This window comes from Bison bison, unplaced genomic scaffold (assembly GCF_000754665.1).
Source record: "Bison bison bison isolate TAMUID 2011002044 unplaced genomic scaffold, Bison_UMD1.0 scf7180017864460, whole genome shotgun sequence".
NCBI lineage: Eukaryota > Metazoa > Chordata > Mammalia > Artiodactyla > Bovidae > Bison > Bison bison.
The window spans coordinates 2,159,131-2,176,198 of record NW_011495022.1 but is presented as its reverse complement, the minus strand read 5'-3'; the positions used below and the strand labels follow the sequence as shown (position 1 = coordinate 2,176,198).

General features: G+C 35.3%; 1 protein-coding gene across 1 annotated transcript in view; it reads right to left on the bottom strand.

The window, feature by feature from the left end:
- Positions 1 to 17,068, bottom strand: part of TTN (titin) — a 275,334-nt gene that overhangs the window by 159,170 nt on the left and 99,096 nt on the right. Inside the window, 22 exon segments of the mRNA XM_010859754.1 lie at positions 67 to 150; positions 547 to 624; positions 1,648 to 1,728; positions 1,957 to 2,049; positions 2,635 to 2,712; positions 3,319 to 3,396; positions 3,756 to 3,818; positions 4,278 to 4,682; positions 5,528 to 5,581; positions 6,729 to 6,803; positions 8,676 to 8,759; positions 9,304 to 9,363; positions 9,768 to 9,794; positions 9,900 to 9,977; positions 10,186 to 10,395; positions 11,980 to 12,240; positions 12,353 to 12,620; positions 12,714 to 12,803; positions 13,041 to 13,224; positions 14,002 to 14,287; positions 14,408 to 14,500; positions 15,228 to 15,515. Coding sequence (XP_010858056.1) covers positions 67 to 150; positions 547 to 624; positions 1,648 to 1,728; positions 1,957 to 2,049; positions 2,635 to 2,712; positions 3,319 to 3,396; positions 3,756 to 3,818; positions 4,278 to 4,682; positions 5,528 to 5,581; positions 6,729 to 6,803; positions 8,676 to 8,759; positions 9,304 to 9,363; positions 9,768 to 9,794; positions 9,900 to 9,977; positions 10,186 to 10,395; positions 11,980 to 12,240; positions 12,353 to 12,620; positions 12,714 to 12,803; positions 13,041 to 13,224; positions 14,002 to 14,287; positions 14,408 to 14,500; positions 15,228 to 15,515 — 3,018 coding nt within the window.

The following is a 17,068-nucleotide window of genomic DNA, read 5'->3' as shown; positions in this document are numbered from 1 at the left end:
AGACTGTATAAAACGAAGCACTGGCATTTGGAGCAAAGGGGCAGCCTGTGATCAGGTCTGGTGTACCTTTTGGGGGAGCAGCAGGCTCCTTCTTGGGCACGGGAACTGGCTTTTTCTCCTCTGGCACAGGTTTCTTGGGAACTTCAGGAACTTGAAAGACACGATTGTTGAAACAATATTGAGAACTCTAGTCTCCTTCTGAGACACTTAAGACTACGTTAAATCATAAATCCTCAGTAAGAGTGAAAGAATTTAGGAAGTAATTTAATTCTCTCTACCTGTGATGAAAATACATGCTAAGTACGATACCGTAGAGACATTACATATATTACATGAAGTTGACAAAGACCAAATTAGCATGGTCTGGAGTCTAAAAGTGTTACTGACATTTGTATAACATATACCACAAATTAAAGAAATCAATATACACAGGATTAAACTATATTACAACTGGTTTACAGATGCTATCTCATTAACACACAGATCCAACAGAAAAAGCTATAAGAAGATAGACACTACAAATATTTTTCAAAAACGTGATTCTACCTTTGGCTGGTGGGGGCTCCACCTTTTTAGGAACAGGAACAGGGACCACTTCTTCTGGTTTCTTGGGTGGCTCAGGGACTTCAAAAAAAATGGGTTGTTTTTGAGAAACTGTGCATTTTGACAAGGCATATATTGTTTTAAGGCTTAAATAAAATATATTCTGGTTTTACACCAATTGAAGGCAACAAAATTATGTGTCATAATCAAGGGTTAGGGGCAATGGGCTAGGGGCTAGTTAGAAAATGTGCCTGTCACTCACTTTTACCTATGGAATCTCTACTTTCCCAGAAACAGGTTGGAATGCCCCTTCCTCAGAGGTATGAGGGCCAGTTTCTCAGACACCAGTTTTAGAAATTTTACTTTTAAAAAGTCACTGCACTAGAACAATTTCATTCAATTATCTTAAATAATGTTTGTATCCTAAATGTTTAACATTTTGCCTGGGCATAGAAGAGGGTCAGTGGTGGCGGGGACAGGAGCCCTAATTTGTAGTCTTAATCAGTTTCCAAGTTCCAATTTTCATGGTGGTGCAAATACATGCATCCTGGCTACTGATAATGATGTCACTGTCATGGAGTTTGGAAGGGACAGGAAGTAGTGCAAAATGATCCAGTATTTTCACAACTCAGAGGCAATCCACATAACCTCGGAAACATAGTCATAGTAAAAGGGGGAACTAATGAGTTTTGAGCATTTATTACCATAGTTTTAAATATAATTTATTTAATTTTATATAATTTTTTAATCATGGAGGTGTTAAATGCTGGGTAGCAAATTCCTGAAAACTTAACATCAGCTCTCGTGAGCTGGTAGGAGCTCGCTCCAGGACACTGTATTTCTATTTCTAAATGGTTGGTCACTGGATCATAAGCTTAGTGAAGTGGGAAACAGAGCTGCTGTGAATTGTCATTCTTTCCTCTAGTATCCTCCTCATGGGTCTTCTCACCTGCCTATGATTTCCTTTGTATATAGTGGCTGTAGGTCTGTGGACTGTGACTAAATCTATTATTTAATAGTAACAGATTCAGATATTTGGAACTTTTAAAAAATGTTACTTTGACACTTTTAAAGGATTTTAAACTTGGAATAAATCACTAATACCTTTGGGTGGAGGTTCAATCTTTTTGGAAACAGCAACATGAACTTTCTCTTCGGTAACAGTTTTCTTTTGTACCTCAGGGACTTTAAAAAAAATGTACATTTTAGTTCCTGGTATGCCGTACTGTAGGTGATATTGCAATTTACAAAGAATATTGAAATACGAATTAAAACAGACAACTGAAATGAAAAGATGACAAAGATTCACAAGGAGACAGAAATATCTACATGAACACAGATTAGATAAGAAGAGAGATAAAAATCCATCTGAAGCCCTTCCAATTGAGCCCCATATTCAAATTTGCCTTGTACCTGTGACTGACACCTCCTCCTCCTCCTCTGTGTGAGCAGCAAAGAACATCTTTTCTTCTGAAATAACCATCTTCTTTGTATGTACAGCAGGTACTTCAAAGAGAGTATTTCACATTAGTATTTCTTTTTCCAGGAAAAGACATCAAATACATGGCCTGTATACTATATTTAAGTTTTTAGTTGCAGAATGAGTGGGTTAATGTGATAGCTTAAGAACAAATTCAGTACTGACGAGGAAACAAATCATGTTTTGATCTATAGGGACAAACAACCATGCAGCCTTTATCAAATACTATTAAATTGGAATCAAATAGAGACAACTTCTTCACATGTGATGCGGTGTTTTCCCAAAGCCATTAGGGCTTATTTACATAAATGAGAGGATGGGAATATTATATGTAATAGAAAACACTGCAAAGTAAAGTTAGAGAACTACTGATTAAACACAAATCCTTCCTTAATTAGGAAATTATGCAATTTTAGAGTGAAACTAAAAACAAAGTTATTATTTACATAAATTATATAAATGTGCAACATAAAATGTATATTATATAATATATAACATGTATTTATTTTGGTGATTTCATATTTGTGTATTGTTCAGTAATATATGTACACATATCCATACACATAAATAAAAATGTTTAAAATTTGTAGCTGAAAGACAAAGATGTATACCTTTCACTTCAATAATTTCTTCCTGCACTGGAGTCCGAGAAGGTTTTTGTGGAACAATCTTCTTTGAAACTTCAGGTACTTAAAAAATATGTACAAATATATTTGTATTGTGAAGAATATTGTTTTGCACAAAATTTTAAAAATCTTAATTTAGAGGACTATATAAATAACTAACATGTGACTATATATTAGTAAACAATTACTTGTGTACATGGTACTTGAAATGTTTTATTATCAGTTTTTTGAAGTCAAATTCCTTCCAATTTACAGAGAAAATTTTTTTTGAAAAATAGATGTACGTAATGGATATTCATTGAAAGGATTGATGCTGAAACTGAAGCTCCAATACTTTTGGCCACCTATGCGAAGAGCTGACTCAATGGAAAAGACCCTGATGCTGGGAAAGATTGAAGGCAAAAGCAGAAGGGGGCAAGAGAGGATTAGGTGGTTGGATGGCATCATCGACTCAATGGACATGAATTTGAGCAAACTCTGGGAGATAGTGAAGGACAGGGAAGCCTGGTGTGTTGCAGTTCATGGGTTCACAAAGAGTCAGACATGACTTAGTGACTGAACAACAACAATGGAATATTTGGAAGGTATAAAAAATATAATGTGGTGGGGAAAAAAAAATCACCAATTCAGCTACTACCCAGAAGCATGAAATGTTTTAAATAATAATACCTTTGGTGACTTGAACTTTTTCTTCCTCCATTCTTCGAGAAGTCTTTTCAATTTTTTCAACTACAGGCTTCTTTACAACTGTAAGCATTTTAAAAAAATTGCAGTACTTTTAGAATTTCTATTAAAATAGTCTCTCTTCTTCTTTCATTTTTAGAGAGAGAGATAAGTTTGTGGCACTGAACTTCAAGTACAAGCTTCTGTACTTTCCAGTATTTTGGCTTTATTTTATGCTTACCACAACAATCTGTTTATCATCTTTTTTATGTTTACATTAAATGAAGTAGGTAGATATTCTTAGAAAAAAATCATTGATACAATGAAGCTTCGAGAAGAAGTTGTGTCTATTGGATTAAACTTGTGATTCATACATCTTTGCCCAGCAAGCCATGATCATGATGTTGATGATATGATCTATTTAAATAATTCCAATTACATACCTTTAGGAGGTGGAAGTTCTTTCTTTTCAGGTACTTTTGCTGGAATTTTCCTCTCAGGTGATTCTTTAACAAAAACAGTAATAAAAAGGAGTGGTTGAATACGTACATTCTAATAAATTGTATCAGTTTGCAAATGATGTAAATTAAGAATAATATACAACTGTGTAAATTATTGCATTTGGGATCTTTATTGCTAACAGGATTACTCAGGCCAGATTTAGAAGCAAGATCAAGCAGAGATAGCAAGGTAGTAAAACTAAAACTTGAACTTCCACACTAGAAAAGAGCACTTGGAATTCAGTCTTAGTAACAGGACTAAATGATTCAATTTACAATAACAAAGCATGAAAGTAACTCTGAAGAAAATAATTCTTTTAAAGATTCTAGAGATTTCTAACTTTAAAAATGGAAACGGTCTTTTCATCTATTTCACATTCATTATGAATCAGGTTAATAACCTTGAAAATAGAATTGAGCAACAATGAGGAAAAGAGAAAAATAAATCACCCAACTGATACATACCTTCATAAACCTCCTTTTGAACTTGGACGACTTCTCTCTCTTGGTAAGTCTCCTCCCACTCTTCCTCTCCTTCGTCATAACCTTCCTCCCTTTCATAGTATTCTTGCCCTTCTTCAAAATCTTCTTCCCATTCCTCATGAACTTCCCTCTTAGCTTCTACCTGGGTCTCTTCGTAATCTTCCTCTGGTTCCTCATAATAAGGTTCTTCATATGGCTCCGTATACGTTTCCACCTCTAGCTCATCATAAGGTTCTTCCAAAGATTCTATGTAAACTTTCTTCTCCTCGTAGACTGCTTGCTTTCTCTCATACACAGCTTCTTTTTCTTTCTGAACCTCTTTCTTTCTGGTTATGGTCGTTATTTTCACTTCTTGAGCCTTGGAGGATACATCAATAATTTCAGGTGCTAAAATAAATTAAAAAAGAAAAGATTAGCATATTAATTATATCCACACAAATTACTTCACTAAACAAAGTCGATGTCATCTAGCAATATCAGCATCTCGGATTTTAGCATCAATTTGATTATTTATGTTTTCTTTGTGTTGTGGTGCTGCTTAAATTTTTGTTGATTATGGAACACGATCAGGAGGGACAAGAGACAGTCTACTCTTAATCTGAGGATTCTTCCCATGTGTACAAAATGGCATTCAGTAAATATTCTTAAATGAACACATCTTCCATTGTTTTGTGGGAGCTCCAATTTGTAAAACTCTTAGCTTTTTTTCCCATGGAATATCTTAATCTTTGATCATTATATGGAATTTATATTTAATATTTCTGTAGCTACTTACAATTCCAATTCTTCTTTCAAAAACAGTACTAATTGTAAAGCTACATTTTTTAATATTGAATATAACTCTAGTCAGTTTAATAAAGATAATATTTGAAATTCTGTAACTAAATCAATTAATTTCTTTTGTATGACAACTTTAAAAATACTAAGGCTAACATTATTCATATGATCCTTAATATCTGTGTTAGCTACAGCTGAAATAGTAAGAGGTGATCCCTCCTTTCTAGCCCTAACCACTTCTTTCCCTGTGTCTACAGCAAAGAGGCTACATAAACATATGCCAAGGTTTCTTTCCTGGAATTTGACCAATATAAAATAGCCATTATTTCTACTGCTAATTTTACTGTAGCAGAGGAGACTGCAATTTTATAATAAGTTGGAAGCCTAGTACATAAGAATACAATGCAGGGATAAAAATCTTAGCAAGACATAGAATATTTAATATTTTCATTTACCTTCTGCTGGAATTAAGGCAGTAGGACGTGGTGGCTTCTTGGGAACCTCTATAACTTTGAAAACATAAAATACAAGTTTATTTTCAGATTATGCATTTTTTAATGCTTACTAATCCTATATACCCTTGTTAGTCATTTGTATGATCTGTGAAAACTATTTGTATACCAAATGCTTTTATAAGATGCAAATTTGCTCACCAGAAATGCTCTGCAATGCCATGCAAACAAAAATATGAGAAGGGTAAAACTTTTTTTCTAGCTTAGATTGATTTAAAACAATTTCAATTAATATGAAACATAAAGAGAATATTCAGTATGTCTGATACTGAAACATAATGCTAAAAGAAAATAATTTTTTTCAGGGATTAATGATAAAGTTCAGGAACTATCCATGGCTTTTGAGCTTCTCCTTATTGTATTACACTTCATAAATGACCACTCAGAAAAAAGTCTCAGTGAAGGGGTACCCTGTGCTCCTGAGTTTTCCTTCTTTTTAGGAGTTTGCTGCACTCTAATCTTAGCCAGATGGATAAAACTGTTTGCATAAATTTAGCTATCTATTTTTCTTTCTAAAAATTTCCCAAGTTACAACAAAAACTTAAGGTAGGTAAATTGATGCCCCTGTAAAAAGTATTTTTCTTCTGTGGGTATTGACATTTAGCTCAGCTGAACCCAGAAAGATGCTGAACTGGTCTGGAGCAACCACTCAAAGCTAGCACCAGCCCTTTAAAACATTCTATTTGAGTGACTAGAGTAAGACCAAATGTTGGACCAGAGGGCAGTGCCTTCTTTAAATCACCATCCAGAGATAATAAGAACTCTCTGGTGTGGCCATTGGGTGTCAAGGGCAGACACAGGCAAAGGAGGACAGGGGAGGAAAAAAAATGGGAAAATAAAGTTGAGAAAGAGAAGGTGAGGAGTGAGTCAAAGAAGACTGTGAGGGTGAGTAAATGAAGAGGTACTATTTTATAAAGTCACACTCTTAATCTTCCTCTGTCCTTCCCTATCTGGACTTAAATTTTTTTAACTAAGAGAAAAGCTGAAAGACTGAATTTTGGGGCGTGGGGTCGGGTGGTGCTGTGCAGCTCGCAGGATCTTACTTTCCCGACCAGGGATTGAACCTGGCCCACAGCACTGAAAGTGCCAAGCCCTAACTATTGGACTGCCAGGGAATTCTTGGAATTTTGATAAATCATAATACCTTTAGGTGGCGGTGCCTCTTCCTTGGGCTTTGCGACAACCTTTTTAGCATCTTTCTTCACAGCTTTTTTGGTCACTAAAAAATAAGATGTCAGATGTAAATTTTACTAAAATGTTTTCAGGAGACTGGGAGGCTTACTGAAATTTATTTTTTCCATATGCTTGGATGATAACAAGAGACTCTGTACATTATTGTAAGATGCCTGTTTCAGAAAGATTTTGGACTAGAAAGTAGAAAAATTTGGGAGGAAGGAGAAAGAATATGTAAGTGAAAGTGAAAGTCATGTCTGATTGTGATCCCATGAACTGTAGCCCACCAGGCTGTTCTGTCCATGGAATACTCCAGGCAAGAGTAATGGAGTGGGTTGCCAATTCCTTCTCCAGGGGATCTTCCCCCTGAAGATCTTCCCAGCCCAGGGATTGAACCCCCGGTCTCCTGCATTGCAGGCAGATTCTTTACCATCTGAGCCACCAGGAAGCCCACACTGATTTTATGCCTGCTTCAAGTTTTTGAAACATCCAGGGCAAACCCAGGTGATGTCATGTATAGAAAAGGTACACTATTTCATCTTTGTTTCACTTAGGTAAGACTGCTTTAAATTTGTCAGGAATAAGAATAACAAGTGAATTAGTAACATTAAAGTTCCACCTACGCTATATCGTGGTAATTTTCTTTTGTTAATGCTAACATATACCTTGATCCTGGCCCCAGGTCATAACTTGATTATGGCTCCTAGTATTCGTGAATAATGACACTGTTTTGAATTTTTTAAATGTGATTTAATTTCTCAAGTTTCCCAGTGGGTACTTAGTCGTGTTGACAGTAGTGCTCAAAGCATAAATCACTCATTGAGATGAATTATTATTCCTGACAACGAATATAAGCAGAAATCTAGTTTTTGGTATTTGATTCTTGCTCATTTTTACTATCAGAAAGTAGATGAAATATAGTTAACTAAGTTTATGTAAGTTATAAAAATACTTTTCTTTGTTATTGAGATAGTTTAATCATAAAACTAGAAGTGTTTTTTATTTTTTTGTCTTTTAACTAGATTTCCCCTAAGGCTAGCTGAAAATTTTCTCAAGCTTTTGATACCAATTGTAATGGCTATTAGTGGATTATCCTGGAAGCTACTACTGTAACGGTGGCTTGACTTTGGGAAAATGTGACCTTGACATGCAGAATTTTTTCCTGATGTTGCTGGGAGAATTCTGACAACAGTTCTGAACTCCTCAGAACTCTAGAAAGTCCAGGCACTCTGTTGATTAATTAGTTGAGAAGGTTCCAGGCACAAACAGTACAATTTATCTACTGAACTATTTAAGAGGGACAATTCCCTGACACACTCAAGAGTTTATTGGAGAGCTCTTTCCTTAGCTTTAGAAAAAAAAAAATCAAAGATATTCTAACTCATATTTTATAATGAAATAGTGAATTTTAAGGAGTAGTTAACAGTGTAATTGAGGAAAAACACAATTTTAAACCTGACTATACACTAGCATTTTTTATTTCTATAAGTTTCACTAGGATTTGATTTTATTATTTTATTGCTATACAGAGTAGTTAGGAAAATATGAAATGGGAAATCAGCTTGTTATTAATGCTTAGACAGTGCACTAAGTCGTGTCCGACTCTTGCGACCCCATGGACTGACTGTAGCCTGCCAGGCTCCTCTGTCTATGGGATTCTCCAGGCAAGAATACTGGCAAGAATACTTAATGCTTAAGTGATTTTTAAAAAATATTTTTTTCTAATTATTTTCAGACTTTTAGGCACATATCCAACACATTTAATTAATACTAAAATCATGTAACTTACATTTTGAAAGGCAATCCAACCTGCTGACCATTAGAGGGCCAACAAGTTGCCCTAAACAACATTTTCCAGGTCTGTATATTCAATAATTAAATCCTATATTCTGGCATTTAGGTAGCTAACATATAATACCTTCAACACGTTTTTCTGGTGGTTTCTTTTCTTCAGGTAATGGTAGCAAAAGAGGGATGGGAGGAACAGCCGTAGGAGGAATTTCTAAAAAAATAAATGCCATCATAAGTAACATGGTTTGGTTTCTCATTTTGTGTGAAATACAATGAAAAGTCTCATGCATTTCTTTCAGTTCTTCAAAGGTGGTATAGTAGCAGTTCAATAGTCAGACCACATAAAAATAGCATCTATTTATGATTGCAACTACTCTTTTGCTTTGATTTTTAATTACACCGTGAAGAAGATAAAGTAGAAGGATACTATGGTTTGGCACTGGTAACTTTCTAGTGGTAGGCAGTACATTGCTTCTTTTTTGTTTGTCTCATGCTAAGTCGTGTCTGACTGTTGTGACCCTGTGGACTGTAGCCCGACAGGCTCCTCTGTTCATGCAATTTTCCAGGCAAGAATACTGGAATGGATTGACATTCTCTCCTCTGGGAAGTATTCCCAATCCAGGGATCAAACCTGCATCTCCTGCATTGCAGGTGGATTCCGCTGAGCCACAGGGAAGCCCAGTGGTAGCATATTGCTGCTACCATATTCAAGACCAGGGCTGGGGGTGGGGGTGGTGGTTCTGGGTCTTTCTTACCTTCTGGTGGTATTGCTCTGATTGGCATGGTTGGAATTGGAACTCTGGAGTCAGGAATATCTGAAAAGAGACATTTAATAATGATAAGAACCAAAAGACTGAAAGCTCAGATATTTATTAGACAACTAAGATGTGTTTGGTTGTTAGGCATTTCCAACAGCAGAATCTAAAATATAGAATCAAAGATATTAAGATTCTTCTGTAAGCAGTGACACATGCAAATTCATTCCCTGTGACAATCTGTTTTGTTCTATGGCCACATTGTTTGACCTGATCCTAGAAGTCAGCTGAATGTGACCTCATTACCTCTAATTTCCCAAACTCATAAAGCCTAACGTTGGTATTATTTTCCTGATGATAATTTTACTGAATAATATTTTATATTAGTTTGGCTTCTATCACTTACAAAATTACACTGAATGTATTGTAAGCAAGGATTGATTTTCTTTTGTTTTTTAACTTACCAGGAGGCTTCATCTCAAGTTTTATTTCTGTAAAATAAAAAAAATGATGTATTAAAAAATTTAATAGAATTGTCTTGGCAGGTTACTTTGTCGCCAGAACCGCAGTGTGATTTGAATGGGGTGTTTTCTGACCTTTGGTTGTCAAGTACAGCTCTGCGGTGCTTCTCGCTTCACCTCTCGGCTCCAGTCGAGCAATTACTGAATAGACACCTAAGGGAAAAAGATGATGAAAACTGTGTGTTCTGATATGTTTGCAAACAACACTTCTTTGTTTAAACATAGTATTCATTTATATTTTTCTTTCCTAGGAAACTAACCTAGACAGAGTCATAGAGTATAAGCGTAAACTAGAGAAGAAATACATAAAACAGGAAAAGCTTAAATTATATATTCACAGGGACACTGTCAATTAAGTCACCTTCATCATCTGGGGTCACGTTGTGGATGGTCATATAATGGCAGCGCCCATCGTTCCTGAAGTTGTATTTCTGGCTCTCGGTCAGTTCCGTCGGTCCTTTGTACCAAGTTACGATGGCGTCATCGAAGGACACCTCACATTCGAAGGTGGCAGACTGGTGCTCGCTCACAACAATGTTCTGTATGCGCTTTGTAAACTGAATCGGTTCAGCTGTTTAAATAAAAAAGAGTTCAAATTTAGTTTGGGAGGAATTTCTTTCACTGTGCTTTTCCCTCAGATGTTCAAAGTGTCTTATCTTTTTATCTGATTGGAGAATAGCAGAAAGGGGCTGAAAATATAAAACAAGAAGAAAGTACACTTCTTTGCATCAGTACCAAAAAATTAACTCAATATTTAAGTGTACTCTTGTAAGATTAATGTGGAAAAGTAAAGGAATTCTGCAAGTCCTTATAATATTCACATGAAGAAAATAGTCAAGGTGCTTATAATCCAGAATAAAACTTAAACTTTAAAGATGCTAGTGAAATGGGGGCTTCAAAAGAAAGGGAACATAAACTTCATCTTACTATACACTTTATTCCCTTTTGAAATTCTTTCCTCTGTAAAAGAATTCTGCCTTTCAGGTTCTAGAACTGTTTATTACGCGACCTTTATAACTTTTCTTGTGAAATAATTTTAAACTCAATAGGAAATCTGCTCTTCTAAGTTTCACAGGATTCATTTTGAAGAGTTCTGAAACCTGCTTTGCAAGCACCAGTGGGCAGGCGTGGAGTCCACCCCTTGCAAATGGCAAGGTGTACAGGAGGAGACGGGGCTGGAGTGGAGATCCTCCGGCAAAATTTCATCTGGAATTCAGTGTGTCACAGCATTGTGAGCAGCTTAGATATCATACATAGTCTGGTGAGCTTTTTTTTTTTTTTTTTGAAGGATCATATAAAAAATAGGCAATTATTTTAAAAATAAGTGGTTTCAAGTTTTAAATGGAAAACTATTAAAAATTTCTGAATTTTAAAATACAACCAGACCTTAATATCCACTGTAAAGCAAGTCAGAGATTTTGAAATGCTTATGTAAATAAGAAGGCACATAAGTTGTTATTTCAGCAGCTATAAATGGGTAGCAATGCCTGGAAGTAGAGCCCATCCTTAGAGCCAAATGTTGCTGAATACAGTCCAAAGCTGTAGGTCTTTAGGAAAGAAAACTCTTTGCTTCTAAATCTTGACATTCCATGTCATTTCAGAGATTCAGAAGGTTGGAATGTGATCTTCATGTGAAATAACTGTTTTTGAAAAATAAGTGCTAATCACATATCACATATATTATTAATTCTATCTATACAGTTTCATACAGATAGAGTCCAACTGATGCCTATAAACAAAATGTCATCTCCTAGAGAAGACATATAGCCACGAAATCTGGTCCTTTCTCTAAGATTTATTTCTAGGATTCAAAATCAGAGACGTGAGATTTATGGCATTTAGTAGAATTGCAAAACATTGAATTTAGAAGAAATCATGAAATTTATCAGAAATAACTGTTAGAAAGTCGTGTCATTGTTTAGATTGAAATCTACTGGTCCAAACCAACTATAAAAATGGATCGGCACTTATGGGAATACTTCCCTTTTGATTTTGTATAGACTTTGAGACATGAGTGCATAGTTTGCTGTGAGTGTGTTGGGAAATGGGATCGCACAAGCACTTTAGGCACGTGAGAGGCAAGGCTGCAGGGGTTGTGCATAGTACTTGCCTCTGACTCATGTTGTGGTCACTCTAGCCATACTCTTTCACCCACCTTCAATCCTGAGCTCTGCTGAAGTTTCGAGGTCTTCGTGTTTGCAGGTGTATCGACCCTGGTCCTCTGCTCGAACATCTGCAATGGTCAGCTTATGGACTTTGTGCTCCACTTCTGTTTTGTATCGACCTTGGGGTTTAAGGATTCTGCCATTTCTGAACCATTCAGATCTTACATTTGGCACTGAAAACTGGCAGGTCATGGTACAAGTCTGGCCTTCTTTCAAAGTTACATCCTGAAGATGCCGTTCCCAGGCAGGCTCTGTGGGTATAATACAGTACATATTTTGTTTGATATCACATGTGATGTATTCAAAAGTAAATTCATCTCATCAGTTTTTTTTTTTTTTAATAATAAAACTCATTTTACTTACCAATTACAGTTAGTTTAGCACTAGCAATGTGTGGACCACACACCAATCTGTAATTGCCCTGATCTTTAAGTTGACAGTTTTTGACTCTGAGTGTATGTCGATCACCATCAATGCTTATTTCAAACTTATCACTGGGTTCCAGTTTTTCAGTTCCTTTGTACCATGAAAGCTTGATTTCTGGATAATTAATCTTAATGTCAATTTCAAACACAGCATCATTATCTTTCAAAACTGTCTGATTTTCAATGTCCTTGATCAGAGTGACAGGCTAGGAGAATAAAAAATTAAAATGCATTAGTCACTCCTTCCCTTGTAATTTCCAATAATTTGTTCATTTTGTCATCAGCATGATTCATTTTACCTCTGTCTGTGACAGCCTTTGCTGAATAAATGATACAAGTTCCTCAAATTCCTTCTCGTCCTTCTCTGACTTCTCTATTTCTTCAATTTCCTAAGGAGAAAACAGTAGAATTATTACATATGGAAAAGATTTTGAATTAGAAGATGGATGATTATATTCAGCTTCCATTCTTTTTTTTTGTTTTTTTTTTTTTCAGCTTCCATTCTTGATGCTGCTTAGGTTATATTAAGATATTATACAATTGTAGGGTCTGGAAATTCAAAAGGTGTAAGCTAGATGTTTCAAGTGTGAATTTTTAGAGATTATACTATACACAAAAGAGCATACCAATCTATGTGTCTCTTCTCCTTCAGTTTGCTTTAGCAGTTCAAATGCTTGAAGAAGACCCCGGAAATCAGTGATTCCATACATGCGGGCATATTTTTCGTATTCTTTTGGATCAACATTTTTGAGAAGTTCCATGATATCAATTTCCTCTTCTTCCCCAGCTCCTTTCTTTAAGACTGGAGTCCTAAATGAAATAAGAAATAAACATGAATTACCTCTCTTCTACTTATTCTGAATTGTCTACCATCATTCAATGATTATAAATATAATTACATTTTATTCACAAAGTTATAGTTCTGTGTTCTTTAGTTAATAACTACTAGTTTTACCATGTTAAACAAACAAACAAAACTGTGAAACAAACAAACAAAAAATGTGGGTTTGGAGACGGAGTGGATTAAGATCGGACCATAGTGCCAGGTACAGAGATTGATCAAAGAGTTTAAGAAAGGAAAGAAAACAAGTATTCTTGTAAACTGTACAACAAAAGAGGCTACTGAAAGAAAAAGGAAAAATGATAACAATCATGGAAAATATTAATAACGAACACATATATATCATGGGAAATGTGTAGAAATTAAATGTTGATTGATTAATCATGATGAAACATAATTGGTATTGATATTACTGGTAATTATGGAAAATGTTTAAAACAGTTGATCTAGAAAGCCATTCAGAGTAAGGAAAATTACAGGTAGAACCAAAAATTTGATGTCTAGACACAGATTTTCTATAAGCCATTTCCTTTGTTCAAAGTTTTAATAAAAATTTACTTCGTTCTCAAAACTTTCTGATGATTATTTAGAAACTGACATTAAGGTACCACTAGCTTCCACTCAAATACTATATATTTCCTTAGCTGTTAAAACATCTTTGTGCTTATTTTCTTTCACAATCTGAATCTTGGAGGGGACGGTCCACAAAGGGAATATTACCAAAAGCGATGTTTTACGGAACTTACTTTTTCAGCATTGCTCTAAGATCTCCTTCAATTTTCTCTTGTTTCTTCCTTTCATCCACCTGTAGATTAACATTACTTTCAATTTCACCATGTTTATTAAATGCAACACATCGGTATAAGCCAGAATCGGTTTTTGTGGTGTCTCTGATCTCCAGCTTTGCTTCATCGCCTTTTTGGTGGATCAGTATTCGACCTCCTTGGTTCAGTTGTCTCCATTTCCCTTTTGTCCACTTAACATTTGGAATTGGGTCACCTCCAACTTTTGCAATGAATGTTGCAGTGGTTTCTAAGGAACAATGAAAACAATTCAATAAGAATTTAATTTTCCAAAACCAGTTTTTCTGAAATTAAATCAGTAGTAAAATGTACAAGATAGATGAAGATATACTTTTCATGAAGTACTTACTTTCTACAACTCTGATACTCTGAGGTTCTGATACGAAGAAGAGTTTTCCATCTACTGCTGCTTTCTTAGCTGCTGGGACGGCAGCTGGCTTGTCTAAAAAAAAACCACATGTACATGTTTTGTTATCACAATTACCTTAAAATTGCAATAAATAATTTTCTTTGAAAAGTAGACTTTAAGAGTTTGGCAATGTCACAAATATTATGAACTCTATATGAGTGGATTGCAGAAGATAAAGCAATTTCACAGACATTTATAACCAGTGACAGCTACCGCAAGCAGACTGAACTACAATCACATCAATAGCATCAAGTTTTATACCTCTAGACTTGGTTTCATTACATAGATTTCCTTTAGGGATATAATATCAGGCTATCTGATATTATTAGTTAGCATTGCAACTTGACATGAATTTGAACAAACTCTGGGAGACAGTGGAAGATAAAGCAGCCTGGTGTGCAGCAGTCCATGGAGTTGCAAAGAGTTGGACATGACTTAATGACTGAACAGTAACAACAACAAGTCAGGCTACCTTATGTCACATTATTACACAGGATCATTTCTGGAACTCCATTTAGTTATGTTTTTGGATATGGTGAAAAAAATGTCAAGAAATGTGATGGTGAACTTGGGCACTTTCAGAAAATTCATCTGGAAATTATTGCCATGAAATGATCTAGTATTTCAATTACAATGAAGAGGCTATAAATTGCAAATGAGCAATAACTGATGCTTCTAAAAATCTAATTTCATTCTTTTTTAAATTGTAATCAGCAAACATAAGCAGTTGATCTAAACAATAGTGTCAAGAAATCTGTACCTTTAATGGTCACTTTTGATTTGGAAGTGTCACTTCCAGCCACATTAGAAGCTTTACACACATAATCTCCTGCATCTGCTTTAGTCACATCCTTAAGTTCTAGCACAGCAGTCCCATTAGCAAAGCTGAAGCTGCATCTGTCTGAGGGCTTTATTTCTCTGCCAGCCTTCAACCACTGGATCCTGATGGGTTCTGATCCCCAGACATGGCAGCTGAGTTGCACAAATTCTCCTTCACTTGCTGTTACTGGGGTAAGGTGCTGATCAAACACAGGTGGCTTCTTAGGTTCTAGAATTAAAAAGGTATTTTCATGAGGAACATAACAACAAAAAAGTATTAAATTCTAGAAAAGAACGTTTTGCCTCTAACAGGTAGCACTGATTGCTATATATAGTAGAATTGAATCGCGTGCCTTTATTTCTGAAAACACTGGTTACACGTGTTGGATTTTAAAAATAGAAAAAGGTTTAAAAACAAGCAAAGAACAGATGCCATGCTGCCCATGAATTACCCAAGTGTCTGTGTCCTGATTCAGCACTACAAACACCGCACTGGCAGTTACTGTAAACTTCGGTGTCACATAGTATACTATTGATTCTCTCAAACTTGGGTGCAGCTGTATTTTCACTGAACCCTGAAATCTAAGAGCCTATTGGAGAATTCTGTGCATGATATGCAATGCTGGCTATCCTTTGGGAAAGAAAGCCAACATTTGAGTGATCCATGAGCCCACATCTTAATATGTGATTTTCCTTGATGTTCAGATTTAGTTATTATACGTAGCTACAGTAGCATTTAAAAACCCAATCTTTGCCCAAAGGAATGAGGAGTTGAAGCTCAGTGCTCAACTGAAAACCAATGAAGAAGACATCAGTAACATGACAGGAAGGCTGTGTACAGCTCAGTGTTATGTAATGATTTTACTGAACTGTTCTGAGACCTACATTTAAGAAGAATAAGGCAACATTTATGATTGCACAGATGAAAACTTCTGATGCCTTACTCTTTAAAATTCTATGTATTAAAAAGCCTCAGAATTCTATAGAAAGTATTTATCTATCTACTCCACGGCAAAACCATCATGAATGTAAATCATGAATAAAAGCCACCACTAAGCACATATTCATCTTACTAAATGTGTTTAAATGCATTTAAGCCCTATTAAATGAATGATAAAATCTGAATTACAAGTTAATTCAATGATATTACCTTATTAGTAATATTAATCTACTGATGATATTAGCCTATTGTCTGGGCACCCTGAAATGGCCAGCTAGATGATCAGAGTTGGTAATTAACTCCCAGCTGTTCAATGAAGTTAGATTGCAAAGTGATTTTGATGAACTGCCTCATAATCATCTGGATGAAGCCATTACAGTTAGAAGATCAGATTGAGACAATCTCCTTAAACAATACAGTCTATTTCTTCGCCTCAAGCTATGACTGTATATTTGTAATGATATACATCTTTCCACCCATTTTTTCTCTTAGAGTAAATTTTATCCTTTTGCATGAGATTAATATTAATTTACAGGATAAATGCTTTGGGAAATATATGTCAGACATAATGCTTTAGAAATATCCTTAGAAAAGAGAATGCTTCAGAATGTGATAGACCTCATAATAAGCAAAGCTAATACAGTATTCAATGATGAAAATTTTTCAAAATTTAAAAACAAGTGTGCTTCATAAAATTTTGTAAGTCACTTATGCATGAATTTCAAAGTAGCCTTAGACTTCTAACTACCTGGCAACATTTTGGGATGTGATTTACAAGCTAAGATGCATAGTCTATAATATGACACCTACTGTGCTGGGCCATGTAATTAAATGACAAATAA